At 38.6% G+C, this 20160-nt stretch overlaps 1 protein-coding gene across 3 annotated transcripts in view; it reads right to left on the bottom strand.

Annotated features, from left to right (window-relative positions):
- THSD7A (thrombospondin type 1 domain containing 7A) overlaps window positions 1-20160 on the bottom strand; it is a 458712-nt gene that overhangs the window by 202587 nt on the left and 235965 nt on the right. For all 3 annotated transcript variants that reach the window (XM_046020921.1, XM_046020918.1, XM_046020920.1), the window contains exon 3: window positions 854-1102. In XM_046020921.1, coding sequence (XP_045876877.1) covers window positions 854-1102 — 249 coding nt within the window. The remainder of the gene's footprint in view (window positions 1-853; window positions 1103-20160) is intronic.

Raw genomic sequence — 20160 nt, 5'->3', positions numbered from 1 at the left:
AAATGTATTTATTGCCAAGATAATTCACAGTAATATCTTGGAAAATTTTTTTAAGGATAAAAAGAATTAGGATACACTGCTAAATATTTCAGAATTGGCCTTATTTCATCGGAATTCAATAAACATTTATTGGGCACTTGCTGTGTGCCAGGCCCTGTGATATATGCTGGTGATAAAAACAAAACAAAACAAAACAAAAGGAATTTAATAAGCACAATCCTATCCTCAAGTAGCTTAAAAGCTCATTATTGTGGTGTAGTACTTTATTCTATTCGATAGGATTGTTATCTGTAGTCCTGAATTTCAATAGGCCTTGCTTAATAAGCAACAGGAACCTATAGTTTAAAAGTCAATTTTATGTTAAAGAATGGGGGTTGACAAACTATAACCCAAGGGTCAAATCCAACCTGTCCACCATTTTTATGAATAATGGCTCATTGGAAGAGATCCACTCATTCATTTATATATGATCTCCGGCTCCAATAGTACGTTGAGTCACTGCCATAGAGACACCTGTTCCGCCCAAAGCCTAACATCTTATCTTCCCCTTTACGGAAGAAAGTTATCAATCCCTATTACATAAATATGTCAACAGAGAATCACTGCTAAAAATCTAGACTTCAGGGAGATTTAGAAATATAAGTCGCTAAAGACACGTTTATTCTGTAAAACCAGAATTCTATAAGGACAGTGCCTGTAAAAACAGTATTTTATTTTCTCCCACTTAGAATATGTAAAATCCCTATTTCTCAACATACTATTCAGTTAGTGTCAGCTGGGTAAGCGAATGTGGGGAGACACGCAGTTTGGGGAGATGTCATGGCAGAGGAAGCCGCAGTTCTTATGTACTCACGTGGCACACGGGACAACTGCATCTCCTTGAGGCGCACAGGGTTCTTTTTCTTCAAGTTCTGGACACTCTCTCTCGCTGCCAACAGGAAACTGCCTAATGATTCGTGTCCTGACCCGAGTGCCTTTGGGGGACGCCGTGTCATAGCACGTTTTTGAGCAGGGACTCCATTCTGACCACTCTGACACCTGGCACTCTTTGGTGATCACACAGGACTGGAAGGTCATTGGCAGCTTCTCTTGCTGGCAGAAGCTGCAAAAGAACATTGGTATTCTCATCACAGACTAATAAGCAGTTATGAACTCTGTCTTCTATGCTCCAGAGTAAAATAAGCTTGGACATTTTTATTTCTACTTGGAGATACAATTCCAATTTCATTGAAAATATATCAACATTTATGATGTGTAAAAGCAGTTAGACTCAAAGCTAACATTTGCATTTCCTCCTATTTTGCAAGAGTTGTTAAACTATTCATAGGAAATAGAAAATAAAGGGACGAAGCAAAATTAACTGAAACTAAGTTCACCATATTGTTCATTTCACTCATTCCAGATTTGTTTTAATTTAGAAAATGTGAAACCAAGAGCCGTTAACATGTACTTTTCATTGTTGAGTGATTTAAATAAACATGCCCGGCTAACTTAATACAATACTATTTTAAATAGAAAAATATAAGTTTAACATTATTTTTAATACCATTTGAAACTTCAGCTGCCGCTTACCATGATAATGTATGCTTATTCAAATAGATCAACTTTTCTAGTTCACACTTTAATATACAATATACATATAGGTATCTCAAATACATCAGAGACATTAGAAATATGTCTGTTCATGATTTAAAGAATACCGCCTCAATAATAGATCTCCCACATTTACTTATCAGTAAAGTATTTATGTTCAAACTTTTATCTCTCTACTCCTACTTGAATTAGAGGGATGTTGGATTCTAAACTGAAACATATATATACGAAGATGATGTTATGAATGTCAATGACTATGGGCATATACAGTTTGAGTGGTTTTCCTGGAATGGGATGGCCTTGTGTTGATACACAGTTGAACTCCTGCCCATTCTGAATAACCGATAGTGCATGTTTACAAGACACAGGCAGCCTGTCGCCATGATAGAGCCATCTGTTCCAGTGGGAGAAGGCACTGATAATTCTGTCTTGTCATTCAGGTGCTATATTTAACTATGGTAATTAACCACACGAGAGGCAGGTCCATTCTAATGCAACAACTCACATTCAATCTTCTTAATTCTACTGGCATGTGTAGGAAAATTGCATTCCTAGGAGACAATTAGAGCTCAAAGCATCAAAGTCAATTTGTCTGAGTTGAGAGGTCTGGGAAGAAGAATCACCCAAGAATTGTGGTAAAGGGGCCCTGTGAGTCAGCCTTGTTCTTAGAACGAAAGAAAGGATCAAAACCCAATTTTTACTCAAATAGCATATATTGAGTATTAATAATATATTAGGTACAACACTAACTACAGAACAAAACTTCCTCTGTAATGAGTAAGTTTTCATTCTAACACTTACGAGTTCATTCACAAAAATCAGGAAAAATAATGACCAAATCATTAACTCCACAGTGCCTCTCTTTACAAAATTTTCCATATTTAATTTCTTCTTAGATACATTTCTTATCTTTCAAGAGATGGTCTTCATATAAACATGTATATATTATCCTCTGTGTAATACTTCCTAAGTTCATGTTCCAAGTACAGGCAGAAATATTGGCAATTCCTTTTAATCTTTTGTAGAGAATATGACCATCACGTCACCTCTAGTTAATTACCCTGGATATCTGATAAAAGTCGGAAAGTCAACTGTGTTACTACATCATACTGTGATAAAACAGCCCCTTTGGATATACTCCGCCTGCACTGGGGAAGCTACAAATACCTGGTAGACAGCCACATCTTTGGGCTTCCCTGAATGCGGCAACTCTAGGAACGGGGCTTGTTTTTATAGGGACCTTGCAGGCTGTGACCATGGGTTGCTTCAAGAGATACCAGTTTCTGTGGACCATGAGATTTTAAAGTGAGGGCAGCTTTTAGGCCTGTCTGATGCAGAACTTTTCTTCCAGTTGAGCTGTGCTACATGGATTTCTATGAGTGTTCCTACCAGATGATGAACATCTGAAACTACTATCCTGCCAAATTCCTATTCTACATCCTTCTAAGCAGACTTGATGCCAAATGTGGCCTAGGCTAGTCATGTGTGTCTTGTGTATATGCAACTAGGTTTAAAACCTCATTTGAGACCCCCCAAAATCCTTTTATATATGTACCATTATTATTTCCATTTTATAGGGAAGGACTCTCCAAAAGGTTAGGGACCATGTTCAAGATCATATAGCTAGTAAGTATTAGACTGGAATTTGACCTTGGATTTTTAAAAATCAGAGCCCATTTTCTCAACCGGTCTTCCCTACTAATCAGAATTTAAACTGTAAATCTTGGTATGTTAGGACAAATGCTTTAGCTGAGGCCAGTGCCAAAGTTACTGGCTAATTGTCAATCCACTAGTATTAGTTATTTCACTGCCCCAGGATTTGTACCATCCATGCACTTTTAAATGGGCTGCTTGTCCTAAGGTGGAACTAGTGATTATGAAAAAGCCAAAACAAATATATTTCCTTGATAAATGTTAATTTTCAGAGCAGGTCCTACATATGAGAATTAGTGGCATAGACACAACAACAGTATTGTTTTATATTAATATGTGACATATGTATTATTTATCCATCAAACTATTGTCTTTCTTATGATTTTCCAATACCCCAACAATTATTTCAACAACTGTGTTACCTCTCCTTAATATCAGGCTTTGGGTACACAAAGTCAAGAGTAGAGTAATTAGGTGGCAAGCATATAATTCTGCTGGGGGAGGCACAGAGATTATATGAAGTAGGAGGTCACTGAGGTGAATTTTAAACAATGTACTAGAACTTGCTGGATTAAGATAAAGACAGCTTGGGGAAAATCCAGATTTTTCCTTGGCCTCAATGTAAGGAGTTTGTGTTGTACAGTACAAATAGGAGTGGAACTGAAGTGTAGGTCAGATAAAGGGCAATTATGTCAATCCAGAAAAGCACTTTCTGTGCAGCGAAAAGGACACAACGATATTTGTTTCTCTCAAGATTTGGATGGAGATCTCAAAGATTCTGAGAACATCTCACAAGATGTGGACTGAGATTTGGCAAGATTTAGATGAGATCTCATGATATGTACATGAGATCTCCCAAGATTTGTACGGAGATCCTACAAGAATTAGATGAGATACATCATGAGATGTGATGGTGAGGTAGAGGGTGAAACATTAGGACACAAGATTGGAGGCAGGGAGACTTTGACGATGGTTATTATGATGTCACTGACATAATATGATGCACATATGAATAGAAACATATTTGAATGCTTACTACATGCCAGGCAATGCTCAAGACGAAAGGCATGAACATGAACACGAGATTAACTTTCACTGAATGTCTACTATGAGCCATGTTCTGTGTTGAGTTTTACCTAGAATATCTCATTGTAATCCTCATAACTACTCTGTAAGGTGGAAAGTCATTTGTTTGTTTAAGATAAGGAAATGCAATCTAAATATCTACTCTAAGTCTAGCAAATAACAGAACTGGGATTCCAACTAAATCTTTCCACTTATGAGGTTTATGAAGGTGCCAAGGTGATCACAATTGGAATTAAAAGGAGTTACCAACTGTAAGAAAAGAGGAGTTAGAAACCATGCAACCTGATGGATAGTTGAAAGGGTTAAAAGAGAAGGAGGAGTCATTAAATAACTTGGACTTTTTTAACTCTGGCAATCTCGTGAGCAGCACAGCATTTCTTTGAAATGGAGAGCATGGAATGAGAAGCAAGTTTCTGGCAGTTGATAAATGAGTCTAACATTAATGTCCTGATTTGATGTGGACATATCCATGACATATCCAACAGGCTAACGTTCAGTGGGGAGGTCCAGAATTAAAGGTCAACTTTAGTGGAAAGCTCTGGATGGCTAGTATACTTTCAATAATCATGAGCACATCAGAGTTGAAAACCAAGGCAACAGGAGCATCTAAAGGCTCACACGCTGGGGTACATTTTAGGCCTTGGTAAGCCCATTTTGTGATTGTTAGTGAGACAACATAGGGTCACCAAATGACCCAAAGTTACTAAATTATTCAGCTGCCATCCTGTACTAGTCTCTCCTTTATTCTGGCCATGCAGAAAGTTGGCTCTAAGAGCTTAGGGGAACTACACATTTTGGTTCATTATGGTTTTCTTGAGAACATGCCCCTGTCAGAAAGTCCAAAGCATGGGCTATGCCGTTGCAAGGGTGGCCTTGATAAGATGGTCACTGTGACAGTTTCCTTTTCCTTTACATGGTATATTCAGAATAGCCCAGATTCCCAGGACTTTAATGGAACAAAAGCTTGGCTTTGAGAACGAAGCAGATGTTACATAGTTCACCTTATATCAGATAGAAAGTAATTAGATAAATACTGGGAAAAAAAAAGAAAAAAAAAGTGGACATCAGAGTTCAATACCTGTCTTTAAAGAGATTTTACTAAGATACAGCAGAGCAGAGATATTTTTGACAGTTACTTTTAAGCTCTGATTATCCACATCTTTAACATTTTTAATTTCAGGTCAAGATTAAAACTGATAAATTATAACCTTCATTTTCGATAATTTGAGTTATTCAAGGTACACACACAAAAAGAATGCAACTGAGTTCAAATCTCTTTCTTCCTAGAATTATTTCTGTAGTCCATTTAATGATCATCACATCTGTGAAAAAATACTTCCTCTCTAAAGGTAGTCTAATTCATCTCCTAAAATACCATTATCATTCTTCAGCTTCTTAAATAGAAACTTTCAAACACCCTCATTTTCTTGGGAGCTAGTCCCAACTTTCCTTTCTGGTAATGAAAGCTCTCCATAAGCTGTCACTTTTTCCACTGCCCTCCCTCAGCTTGTCACTCAGCCAGAATTAACTTTCGGTCCTGCGCCCCAGTAGCTGGCAGCTCTGCCCGCTCTCCTCACTGAAACCTCACTGCCACTCCTCTAGTGGCTCCGTTCTTCTACTCACTTTTGTCTATACGGTTTGCTATTTGGAATCCCATCTCCCATTTTCTTTGCTACTCTGAAGCAAACTCTCTCCAAATCTTTGTAGCACGTCCCTGATGCTCAGGAAGTCTCCAAATAGGGTCTGAAGCACCCCCCCCCCCACCCTGAACAGCTCATTGGGAAAATAGTTCCTTTTCATGGGAAACAGATAAAATTAGAGACTGAAAGCATGGCATCATAAGCTCTTAGTAAGAATGTCTCTTATAAATAGGTAGGCTCAATACATTGATGAGGCAAAAAGATGGCACCTTATAAACCCCCTTTGAAGCCTCTTTGCTTGAATCCTCTTTTAATCTTCTACTCTCTCTCCCTCCCTCTTTTTAAAGACTTTATTCATTTATTTGAGAGAGAGAGAGCATAAATGGGGGAAAAGGTGGAGGAGAGGGGTCGGAAGAAGCAGACTCCCAATTGAGCAGGGAGCCTGATGCGGGGCTTGATCCTGGGACCCTGGGATCATAACCTGAGCTGAAGGCAGACGCTTAACCACTAAGCCACCCAGGCACCACACTCTCTCCTCTCCTGAGAGATAAAAACAAACAAATAAAAACAACCTTTTTCTCCTTCTGTTCCTAATAAGGGAAAAAACACAAGGACAAAGAAAAAAAGAAAAAGTTATAGTTGGATGTCACCATGGCACTTTGTTTCTTAATCCAGGGAAAGTAATAAAGTGGTCAGAATGGCTTCTCATCATCATGTTTCAGCCTAACATTTGCAGTCTGGGCCCAGGAGATGGAAATTGTTCCTGAAGGCTTAGAGTAATCTAGAGTTTTGCTACTCAATGTTAGGTCTGTGGACTAACCGTTATAATTAACTGGGAGCTTATTAGATATGCTTATTAGATATGCGGAATCTCAGGTCCCTGGGCTGCACTCTGGAATCAGAGTCAATATTTTAACAACATTCTCTGCTGTTCTATTACCACAATAAAATGTGAGAACACTGGTCTCAAGGTAACTCCCAACCACTCCAAAAACATAAGCCACTCCATATTTATTGTTTGCAAATAAATCTTTATCAGTATTAGCCCTTCTTAGGTAACAGAAACTGAGTAGATCACACAATAAGATATATTACCAGATAGGACATGGTTTGTAAAATAATTGGATAGGCTGGAGGAGAAGGCATCTATACGAAGTCTTCAGGACAAATTCTAGCCCTTAGAATCACATGGCTATTTCTCTAATCCAGAAATCTGCTTTTGTGGCTTCAGAAAGCCACTTTTCTGGCACAAACTCCCCCATGAAATGGATACTTCTCTCTCTTCCTAAGGATCTCAGCTCCCATTCCAAGCCCAGCTCTAGCTCATTATTGGAATCTAAATCACATCCAGGCTCCAAGCAACTTCAAAAAATACAATACACTTTTCTGCCTCTGTAGCACAGAAAATCCTACAAGAACAGTGCTACATGGTCCACGATGAGGGCAACTGTTTGTTAAGGGGATGCAAGGAGCTAAGCCCAGGAGTGCAAAGTACCGAGGCATTTTTAAAACATCTTGAAGTTTGCAAGACTCAAGCACGTGATCTCTGGATGCAATTTGATGACCAGGGTATATAGCCCAGTTTTGTTAACGCAGACCTCCCTGGAGAGAAGCATATGGCATGAGCTATCTATATCCTAAACACATACAATAGAACTGTGTTATTTGATCAGTAAGAAATGAAGCAAAAACAAAAATGAAAATCAGCAACCAACACCTGATGCTGTGCTGTAGAAAGCTGCAGAAGCATTGCAATGGGGGAGTGGGATGGGATGACGGATGAGACAGCCCATGTCTGGCAGCCCCTGAACCCTGCCCAGTTCCTACTTCTCCATGAGGCCTGGAGAATGTGATGAGCTCATGGGACTTTTCAGAAACATAAATAATTTTGGCACTTAAGAACATATTATCTGTAAATACGATTCATAGTACTGTATCTTTTTGAGTTCTTGTAGAATCAATCTATAAGCACTTGTAAAATTTTTATTGAATTAAAGAACATGTTTTCTTCCTGTAAAGATGCAAATGCATTAAATAACACTATTCATGTTACAGGAGAATTTTCTATATAACGGATTTTACCTTATAATTTTGTAATATTAACAAGCATCTCCAAATTTTGTAATATGAAAAATTACAATTTGGTGTTCACAGTAGATTCAAATATCACTTTGTATAAAGGAAATTGTGTGTAGGTTTGTATACTCTAACAGAGTATCTTCATTTTTTTTTTTTTAAGATTTCATTTATTTATTTGACAGAGAGAGATCACAAACAGGCAGAGAAGCAGGCAGAGGCGGGGTGGGGGTGGGGGAAGCAGGCTCCCCGCTGAGCAGAGAGACTGATGTGGGGCTTGATCCCAGGACCCTGAGATCATGACCTGAGCAGAAGGCAGAGGCCCAACCCACTGAACCACCCAGGCACCCCCAGAGTATCTTAATTTTATAGTTTGTTTTCCTCCCAATGCTGGCCACAAAAATGTTAAGACTGATGGGGCTTAAACCACTTAAAGTGTATTACTGTAACTCTACTGAGTACCTGAGGAAAAAAGGACATGCTTTCTGAGGTAGACGCATTTCTCACATGTGCTAAGATAGCCATCAGCCAACTGACAGTCATGCCTATAGTCCCATCGTTAAGCTTACATACAGATTTAATTTTAAAATTATATTCAGAAATGAATATAAGAACAGAATGTGCAGATATATTTATTTTTCCTATTAATCTATCATTTGTTTTTTCAATAAAAAAAAATGAATGGACCAGGAGGAATGCCCAGTTTTTCTGGGTCCCCAGTTTGCAGCAAGACAGAAAATGATGCTGTCGCTCATAATTAAGAGACCCAAGATATTCCTGAATTGCTCCTTTCAAGTGGCCTGCCTGATCAGGTAGAGATTACTCTGCGTCACAAATTTCCCATGTAGTGAAACTGCATTTTCCTGAAAGACCTCTTAGGTCTGTTTCTTCAATAAAATTGAAGACTCTTAAGTTTTCATAGCTTAACCAATCTAAATTCTTACCGCTTGTGTTTTCAGACTGAATCTTTAAAAAAAACTTCTCCCGTCTTTAACTATATTCAAGCTGCATTCCTTTTTTAAACACGAAACTAAATTTCCCGTAATTTACCATTTATTTATCAAATTGAATGAAGAGTTTGCAAATTTTCCGAGCTAATTTCATTCTCTCAGGGTGCCCTTTCCTTTACAGAATGCAGCAAGCTAGAAGCAATAATTCTCATGGAAGCAAAAATGCATGCACAGTCAAACCACTTTCCCTATAAAGGCAGAGGTCTTTCCCCTTGCTTTGATGTTTGAAAGTCTTTTGTTGAGCTGCTGGGGAATGTTGCCAAATGGTGTCACCTGCCAGCTGGAGTGATCATATGCTCCCTATTAAAGCTGAGGGCCACGCTGCTGGTCAGCAGCTGAATGTGAGGCTGTCGGCGCAGCATGTACTTAGTAATGGGATAAACTGCAACAGCAACCAGGCCTCCCTGGAAGGGCCAGTACATAAATTTTCTATCCTCTCACACCGCGAAGGCTTCCATGCAGCTGCTTCCTCGTCACCCGCGCTGTTCCAAGTGGCGAACCATAGTGCCGCTTCATGGCACGATCCCAAAGCCATCACAAGTGAAAACTCCACATAGATGGATGAGGCAGGGTAAAAACCACCTACCAGACTTCTAAAATGGCGTTACGGGGCAGGGTTGATTTTGGCAATTCTTCTCATCAAAGCCGTTCTTTAACATGAAGGAGTTTTTGCCTCTGTTTTTTAACATTCAAACTAAAAGAGTTTGAGGAGGAGGGAAGAGGAGGAAAACATAACCAGGCAGGTATTTTAGGTATTATTGTGGGTTCTGCACCCAATTGCAATGTGTGGAATGGAGGGTTTCCGAGGAGTACCAATGAGCCGTTCCTGGACATGAGCAAGGCATCTGAGAATTCAGCTCCATGCCGACATTAGCTACCTGGTTCAGTCACTCGTGAATGTCCCTAGCACCTTCCCATGCCAGTTCCAAGCCCCGGTTGTCATCTGTGCTTCTGACCAACGAGCTGTAGACCAGAAGTTCCCAAGAGCCACCTCTTGGGGTTCGCAGAACTTGGGAGAAACATTTTACTTCCTAGATTACCAGTTTATTATAAAAGGACAGAACGCAGGCATAGCCAGATGGAAGAGCTACGGAGGAAAAGGCATGGAAAAAGGGCACAGAGCTTCCATGTCCCTCCTAGGCCCCCAGCACATCCACATGTTCACCAGCCTGGAAGCTCTCCAAACCCCATCCCTGAGGGTTTTTGTGGAGATATCATTACATAGGTACAATGGATTAAATCATTGATCTAATGGCATGCCCCCTCCCCTCCTAGGAAGCAGGGAGTTGGGACTGAAAGTTCTGACCCTCTAATCCCAGGGTTGGCTCCAATGGCAATCAGCCTTCTTCTCAAGGGGCTTTCCCAAAGTCACCTCATTAACATAAAAAAAGGCACCTTTCTTATTCTCAACGTTTATGAAATTCCAAGTGTTTTGGGATCTGTGAGCCAGGAAACGCAGATGAAGAGCAAATATGTATTTTTCTTATAAATCACAATATTCCATATGACTTATTTGAAAGAATTATCGAGTATCAGTTCAAATGTTAACTGTCATAATTTTCATGACAAATGGAAGAGAGAAATCAGATCAAATATATCCAAGTTAAGGGGCGGAAGTTAAAGGCAAGAAAGCTTTGGGGCAGTGAAAATGACTGAAAGAAAGATTTTTTTAAAAGATTTTATTTAATTTTTTGAGAGGTCAAGATCATGAGAATGCACAAGCAGGGAGGAGGGGGAGAGGGAGAAGGAGAGCCCAACAAGGACACAGGAATCAATCCCAGAATCCTGGGATCATAAACTGAGTCAAAGGCAGACGCTTAACTGAGGCACCCAGGCACCCCTGGAAAATTTTTCTACATTGGCTAAATCACAAAAATCCCATAAACGTTCACCTAACCCGCCTGATTCTCCATTTCTCCATTGCTTCGATAATCTCGTGGTCCCAGTGATTACTGAAACTAGTATAGCACTTAATCATAAAATGTAATTCATAATTCATAGAAATGTAAGAAAACCAATGCAATTATTCTAAAAGAATGCCAACTCTTCCTGCTTTTGATCGCCAATTCTAGAATATTTCCCTGCTCTCTTTCTCTTTGAACTTCCACTTTTAGGTAAACATCCATAAGCATGACTTCCAACTAAAATGACTGTGGACACATTTCTATTTCCCTCAAATCCAACAGCCCCCAAAGGAAATTCAACATTTCCCCCTCAAACTGGCTTGCTGCATTCCCCATTCCTTCTGATTCAGTGCCAACCCCACCCCTGCCAATTTAGCAGCAAGTTATCACAAAATCCTTATGCAGAGCCTCCTTTCAATCAGCTCTGCTCTCCATTTCCGCTTGTCCAGTGCTGAGCTGAGTACATTTGCTGACAGGACCAGGAGGCTGAGCTGCCATTTTTCTTCAATTTGTGTCCTGTATTAACTGTCCTGCACTGCCCTATCAGAATGACTTTCCTGACAAATTTTTATTTATCTAATTTATCACCTGTTCAAGAACTCACAATGGCTGGTTTAGAGCTCACTTCACTCAGTGGGAACTGTTGCCCAGACTTTCAAGGTTCTTCATACCATCCCTATCACCTTCTCAAGGATATGAAAGTGTGGGGGTGCTGATTACATGCATCCAATTCTTCACAATTCCTGTTTCTTTCTCATTTCTTTTGGCTATCTTAATCTTTCAAAGACCTGCTCAAGCCCATGACATTTTTATTATACTGAATTTAGCAGCAGAAAATTTAGAACAATGAATTTAAATTAACAAACGATACATCTAGAATTGAGGAGACTTACGTGAATAATAATTCCTGTGACAAAGAGACAGAGCTGCTCCCTAGGAATACTGGACCATCAGGATTGAGAGGGTGAATTGATTCAGTTCAGCAGCAGGAATTCCATTTCACATAGGGGAAGGATTATAAATATTGTTGCCCGGCGTGCAAAGAGCTGCCTAAAAAGAGATGAGGTCGTGTTGCCTGGGTGGCTCACTGGGTTAAGCCTCTGCCTTCAGCTCAGGTCATGATCCCAGGCTCCTGGGATTGAGCCCTGCATTGGGATCTCTGCTCAGCGGGGAGCCTGCTTTCTCCTCTCTCTCTGCCTGCCTCTCTACCTACGTGTGATCTCTGTCAGATAAATAAACAAAATCTTAAAAAAAAAAAAAAAAGAGAGATGAGGTCTGGGAGAGTGGAAGCAGGTTCTAAATGAACATCCATTAGGACAGGGCAGTGTGGCCTTAGGGAGGGAGGCTAAAGGGATTTTAGTGACAGGTACCCTTGGACCCTCACTCCCTCTTCATCCAGACATGCCTATTTAGTCTTTTCTTTTCTTCTTCTTCTTTTTTAAAATATTGGGGCCAATGTTAAGTTTTGCTCAATCAGATGTCTGGTGCCATTTTATTTTTCTCTTTTTACCTAGTGAAAGAAAAAAAAGAGAATTTGGCCTGGACAGAGTGGAAAAACCTGCCTACTTGTCCTCTTCATAACATGATCTTGAACAAATCCGTAATTTTCCCCAAGTCTCTAAAGTAGAGATAGCAGCATTTGGCTTTTCTATTTGGCAGGACAGTTGTGAGAATCATCGGAGTAACAGACATGAAAACTACTTGAAAATAGTTAATTCCTACAAATGTGAGGTATAAAGATGATGGCAAAGACAAGGCAAATATAGTTACATATTTGAATCTAACGTCCGTATTAACTTTCCTCTCTGGAAGCTACCTCAAGTCATCCTAAAACTGTTCTCTCTGCTAACACAGAAATGGACATTTGATGATTTCCGACTGGTTCACCTCTAATTTCTGGGTGTGTGATACTATAGCCTGCTGTACTGAACTTTAGTTTCCTTAAATTCGTTAAATGCAGCTTTATTTTATTTATTCATTTGTTTATTTTGCCTCAGTGCTAGGGAAGAAATAGTGACATACTCAATTCATGAACCACATGATACAGATAACCAAACAGGAAGAAATCATTGTCAACGCAGTGGGTGTAGGTAATAATGGGTATTTTAAAAGTACTAAAACTAGAGGAGAGGTTTTACATTGGAAGATATAAAGAGTTCTTGAGAAATAGTACTTTAAAACATCCTACCCATTACTCAAAAACTCTTTAATAATGCTTTAAATATGCAGTCTGTACGATGAAGAACACAGTTTGCTCAGTTCTTTCAACACTGAGAGAAATGGGAAAGCTAAATCATTTAAAAGAAGATAATTCTATTTGCCATTCCATAATGCATTCCCAAAGGCTCCCAAAGGCTCAGGGAAAAAACCAAGGCATTCAGAAATAGGACTTAAAAATCAACATCTTTAGATAAATTGCAATAAACAGGAAAAATGAAAAGCCATTATAAGTATATGGGAATTCCTCCTAGAATATTTGTTCAACTTAATGGAAAAGTACCTATTGTTGGCTTCATTTTTATCTCATCATTTTTTTTTCAACATGTTCCAATATATGTATGTTATAATCTCAAAGCTATTTCTCTGTAGTGGTAGAAATCTCTTTTGTTGAATTAAAGTTACAGGGAAGAGGATGCTTAAGAGAGATTAATAAAAAGGAGAAGGCATATTCCCTGTTTAAATACCTATTTGATGTGTTATAATACATAGAAGGTTTCAAGTTGTAAATTGAAGTCTGATCTGGCCTCTCATAACCAAAGTGAAAGAATCTCATGTTTCAATTTCAATTGTAAGTATTTGCCATAACTATGAGAATTTGGAAAGATATTTTTCACTTAAAATGCAAGGGTTTTTTTAATTGCAAGTCTATTTTAAGCATTAGGGAAGATCTAACTAAATCAACATTTAATGTGTAATAAAAGAAATGAATCCAATTTTTATTTTAGAGGAGGAAGGCAATGCATTAACTACATGCAGATGGCACTTTTAAATATATAGATTTTCATTTTGGGAAAGGAGGATTGACTACAATGTTATTTTATTGTGCTACATATTCTATGATAACTGATTAATAAGCCTAGTCTTCAGGGTATATTAATTCTAATATTAATGGATAACTGTGTACTCAGGCAGGAGACCTATTATATTACTTATAAAAATAATTACTGCACATTAAATGTTTACAAGGTAATAAATATTCATGATCAATTTCATTAATATTAATAATAACCATCATTATTGATTTAATGGTTTGCTAGGCATTATATCTCATTATTTGTTCAGAAAAGCTGTTATGCATACTATATTTGTAATCAAATACAATAAATCTGTAGATTTAATAAAATTATAACATAATTTACTGAGCTTTAAATATCCTGACTCAAAAATATAGGAGGGTGTTGAAGGTGGTAGGTTAATCCAGGATGCATTGCTAAGACTGGCCATAAGTTTCATAAAGGTATCATAATAATAGTAATAATACATAATAAAAGTGTACATAGATATTTGTGTGTGTGTGCTTTATATCTATATATAAACCCAGGATGATATCCCCAACTGATTTTTCAATTTTTATAGGTAAGGTAACTGTGACCTAAAACTGAGAAGCAATTTGCTGAATTTGTAGAATTGCTGTCGCTAGCCCACTACTTTTATTTATTTTTTTTTAATTTTTTAATTTATTTTTATTTTTATCTTATTTTATTTTAATTAATTTATTTTTTTTAAGATTTTATTTATTTATTTGACAGAGAGAGATCACAAGTAGGCAGAGAGGCAGGCAGAGAGAGAGGAGGAAGCAGGCTCCCTGCGGAGCAGGACCCTGAGATCATGACCTGAGCCGAAGGCAGCGGCTTAATCCACTGAGCCACCCAGGCGCCCAACCCACTACTTTTATACGTGCTGCCATCTTAGAGCCTGCTGAGAAACTCTGAGTCCTTCACGACAGCACCCCAGTCCCAAGCTATCATATCCTGAATGGCTGAAGGGAAAGGTACTAGATTCTTGCTGCTGGGGTTCCATGCTCCTCCAGGTGGCTTTACTAATAAGCGGCATTGAAGAGGACCCCAAGCTGTTCTCCCTTTCTGCAGCATGGTCTTCGTGGAGGCTGTAGGATGCAGCCTTTGCCACAGTTACCTCAGAGAGTTTAGGACTTACCCCAAATGCCCCTGAGGGCACAGGATTATTCTCTTAGCACCCCCACTCTAAACGAGTCAGTCAGCCCAACCTAACTAGATTACCAGACCCCAGGAAATGGAGAGGTCTCAAGAAAAAGCCTCTTTTTAGGTATGAGGTAAAAAGAATAGCTCCTCTTTTCAAAGAAGTAACTTCACGAATAAATCCTTTCTAAGTACTTCGACTCTTTTTTATATTTGTTAAGTGTTTTTGAGAATCGAAAACTGTTAAAAAGTATTTATGTATATATATTTTTAAAGATTTTTATTTATTTATTTGACAGACGGAGATCACAAGTAGGCAGAGAGGCAGGCAGAGAGAGAGAGAGAGAGGAGGAGGAAGCAGGCTCCCTGCTGAACAGAAAGCCCGATGTGGGTCTCAATCCCAGGACCCTGAGATCATGACCTGAGCTGAAGGTAGAGGCTTTAACCCACTGAGCCATCCAGGCGCCTCAGTATTTCTGTATATTTACTTCAGAATCACATGTGTGTATCTAGAGATACACCGCATACTTGCAAACATAAGCATCCTTAAACATACGATCATGCTCATGTAAATACATGTATGCAATCTATCATTAAAGTATCAGAAATGATTGTAACAGAACACTTTGGTAGTATCATCAAATACTACAATATACAATCTTAATTTATATGCTGATTAGCAGTGTATGAGTCCCATTTCATCAAATCCTAACCCAAACTTGATATTATATACAGTCTTTAAAACTGAACAGATGGGGCACCTGGTTGGCTGAGTGGGGTGCCTTCAGCTCAGGTCATGATCTTGGGGTCCTGGGATCGAGCCCCGCATCAGGCTCTCTGCTCATCGGGGAGACTGCCTCCCTCTCTCTCTCTGCCTGCCTCTCTGCCTACTTGTGATCTGTCTGTCAAATAAATAAAATCTTAAAAAATAAATAAATTAATTAAATAAATAAATAAAACTGAATGGGTGATAGTGATTAACTCATTGGTGTCTTACTTTGTACTTCCCTGAGTGAGAATGAAAAACTTTGTATAAATCAGCTGGCTTCTTATATTTCCTCTTTGCTTTCACATGGTAAGGAAAACAGGACAGTTTCGCTATTTTACCTTGGGGTTGCCACAGATTTTTACACAAGGATTTTGCTAATGTCATCACACCACAGACCATCTGTATGGATGACACATGCTCATCAATGCTTTGCAATCAGAGAGTAGCAAGTCACTGATAAAACATCGAGCATTGGAAGTGGGAAACATCAGAGACATAAATTCAGAGGATTCCACCACAGTGAGTTTTCTGAGGGTCCAAAACCTTGGGCAGATGACCTCCAAAGTGAAAGGCTAATTGCTGGACCCTGCTTCTCCTTACACAAAGGAAAAGGCACCACATTTGGTGGAACTCCTTGGACTACAGAGGAAACATATATAACACTTAGCTCTTTGGATCTGATGCATTTACCAGGAAAACCAAATAAATGTGGCAGTCTTGAGTGAGGCCCAAACCAAAACAAAGCAAGCACTGCCAGTTCATTCAGGGTTTTGCACCAGTAGCTCAGAACTAGGCTGTTAATGCTCAGTGGAACCACCAGTCATGGAAACCACAACAGAAGGTCTCAGATTTTTGTGCAAAGTCATGCTTTTCCTTTATACCTGAACACTGCCCCTGTGAATGTCAGCCATTTTCTTCCTCCAGTCTCCTCAGCACTCTTCATGGAAAAGGTAGACAGGCTGGCAAAGATGAGGGTTTGGATGAATTCAAAGCATGTACTTCCCTTCACCAAGTTAACTGGATGCTACCATTCTAAGTGTCTATTCTACCACTGACAGTGAACACCCCTGAGCCCTGGGATGGCACCATATTGGGAGAATCTGTGATTGGAGACAGATTAAGACTTTAATCCTGGAAGAGGGGACAGTTTGATCTCACTGGTATAGACAATTCTTTTGGCTACAGATTTGCCTCCCTTGTTCACCGTGCTCCTGCCAGCAACACCTTCTAGAGATTTACTTGATGCCTTATCCTTAGTCATGGCAGCCTACTGCTTCTGCCCAGGAAGCTTGTTTTGCAGGAAATGAATGAAGGCAATGGAATGACCATAATGAAGTCTACTAGTCTTAACACAAACCTCACCACCCAGCAGTAATTGGCCCTATGAAAGACAGAAGAGTCAAAAGAAGTTTTAGCTCCGGTGCCATTGGGGAAATAATAGTTGGTGAAGTTGGGAGGTTTTATCTGAACCAGCAGCAAATATATGGTGCTATTCTTCCCAGAGCCAAAATATATATTTCTGGGAACCCAAAGGTAGGCTAGGGATTCTCACTTTAGGGATGCTGAGTAGTGAACAGTGAGTAGAGGCAGGGGACAACTACTGGAGCTGTCCTCTGGTGGGCCTGGGTCATTCTCTCATACTTCTTCCAGCTATGTGGCATCCAAGCTTGCTTCCTCCCAGGAATTCTGCACTCTCCCCACTGCCCGTGATAAACTCCTTTCTGCTTTTAATTTCCTGCTGTTTGGTCTTTTGTTATTGGCAGATAAGAAAACTGACCTGTACACTGGTTACCTAATAAATTCACTTAAGTCTGCAATTCTACTTTAGCCAAGTGCCACACTATATATTTCCATATATAGTGTACTCATTTTCTATTATTTGTAATTATTAGTTTTCAATTCTTTAGTTTTATCTCCTTTTTAGTCCAAAAGCATATATATTTCTTTTGGCTATCTTTTAGTTAACAGTTCTAACTGTAATATGCAATTACAGTAAATGTAGTCTGTCGGAAATGAATGGAAGAACATTGATTTAATCCAGATTTGTCTGGCCTCGCACAGTGTATTTCATCCACTGCATTATATAATTTTGAAGTCTGTGATTTTCTCCATTACTTTAATTATCTTAATGGAGGAAGTCCATCTACAAATTAGATACTTGTTTATACTTTCTTCTATTTTCCTCTATTATTTAACATTTTAAAAATATCTCACTGGTATTTACTTTGTCGTCAATACTAGTATTAGTATTTTAAAAAGCAATTTTGTCACTAAATTCTTACATATTACTTATGTCACAATACTATTTGTTGAATAAAGTTTCCTTTATCCACTGATGTGATACTTCCTTTGTAATACACTATAATTAAAAAAAAACTTAATCCCTTATTTTTTTTATGTTTCTCTGCACCAGTATAAGCACACTGCTAATCTCAGTAACTTTTGACATATTTGCTACTCCTTCCTTCTTGAAGTCATCACAGTTCTCAATTTCTCTGCTTTTAAGAGGGAAATGCAACATCACAAAAATGGTTCTAGAATTCAGTTCAGCGTGGCGTTATGATTTCACCTCTCTCCTCCTGCTAAGTTAGACATACGATAAAATCAACTCATGGAGACACATGCGGGAACACTAGTAAGGCATGTGTCCTATCATAACAATATGGTCTGACAACTGTGATCCAAGGCTATCTCGAGAAGCAGAAGTAAATTTTGGAGAGCACTGCTTTATCTCATCCAAGAACGATGTGTTAGTTCAGAAGCATCGCCAAAGTTGAAATTTCAGTCTTTTCCCACTTTTTCTCACACATTAAGGGAGTCCAGAAATATGGTTTCTATCAGCACTGATGAAGTTGCTCATTCTCTCACTCACTTAAAGCCCAGGAAAGGGCTTACTCTTCAGTTCTTTCAACCTTTCCCTCTTGGTTCCTAGTACATATTTGTGCCTTACTTGGGCAAACCACTTGCAGCTCTTTCCAATATTTTGTTTCCCCACAACTCACAGACCCCACAAAAGTCTAGTTCTTTTGTTGCTCTAACTTGACTTTCTTGAGAAAACACTCTCCTGCAGCTTTTTCCCTATTTCCCTGAGAGGAAAAATAGAAGGCAAAGGGGAAAGCTTTAAATAGTAAGAAGAAAAAGAGAGGGCTATGAATTCTCACAAATATTGATTTTTATTTTCTCAAGTTACCCATTGATTTAATTTTTTAAAGGTAATTACCATCTTATTCTTCAAGGAGACTTGGGAAAAAGTTGCCAAATAAATAACATAAGCAATATTTTTAGAATTTCACAGTGATGCTATCATAGTGCTTTGCAAAATAACTATGAGAATTTTATGCAGCTATATGTAAACTAGACATTCCATGAGCTCAAGACTTCTTCTAGCCCAAACAATTTTTCTATCTGATCCATAGTACTTTGATGCCTCTTAAACTGCTTTATAGAAAGACTGTATGCACATGCACTCTCAATATTAACCAGCAACTGACAGAAGAAACCAGAATATGCACAACACACACACAGGCATACATATGTGCACACAGACATATTTAAAAAAAAACAAATCATGTTTCATTTTCTTCTATTAGCTGTTCAGGTATCTCAATCTAACTTCTGTTTTCAATCACTGTCACCAACTTCCAAATGTGATTCCAAAACTTCATCTGAAATCTTCCTTCCCCTCCTCTTTCACTAATTGCATTAATGCATGTATATACACACAGATCATTCATTCACTCATTTGTTCATTCATTTAGCTTTTTTACTGTAAATCACCTCCAAGTCCTTACCAGAAGTAGACATTATAATCGCTATATATGAATACTAACAGAGACCTGAAGTAGATATACAAATTTCCAGCATTTTTATTGTTGACAAACTACACCAATACTTCACATTATTTAGCATTCTATTTATCACAGATTATCAACAATCGCCAATGTCTTTGTTGTTACATTAAATACCTTTTGTTGAATGGTAATGTCTGGTCTAATTAGGAAGTGAACTAGGATAAAAGAAAATTAACCACAATGTTTTGTTTCAATGCTTAAGTGATTCTTCTTTAAGTAATAGGCTATTTAAGAGATCTAGACTTAATTGAAAATTGCCATTATCAAGTCTCTCTTCAATTAGCAATCAGAGAGAAAGAACACGTATTACTGCATTTGAAGACCACAGGTCTCATTGCCAGCTCTGAGATCCGGTGGGATTTAACAGAAACTCTAATAACACTTTGTACTTCCTTAAACAGGTTTCAGTTTGGGTAAATTC

This window comes from Meles meles, chromosome 10, assembly GCF_922984935.1.
Source record: "Meles meles chromosome 10, mMelMel3.1 paternal haplotype, whole genome shotgun sequence".
NCBI lineage: Eukaryota > Metazoa > Chordata > Mammalia > Carnivora > Mustelidae > Meles > Meles meles.
Note: the sequence above shows the minus strand (reverse complement) of the source record. Positions and strands in the feature narration are given on the sequence as shown.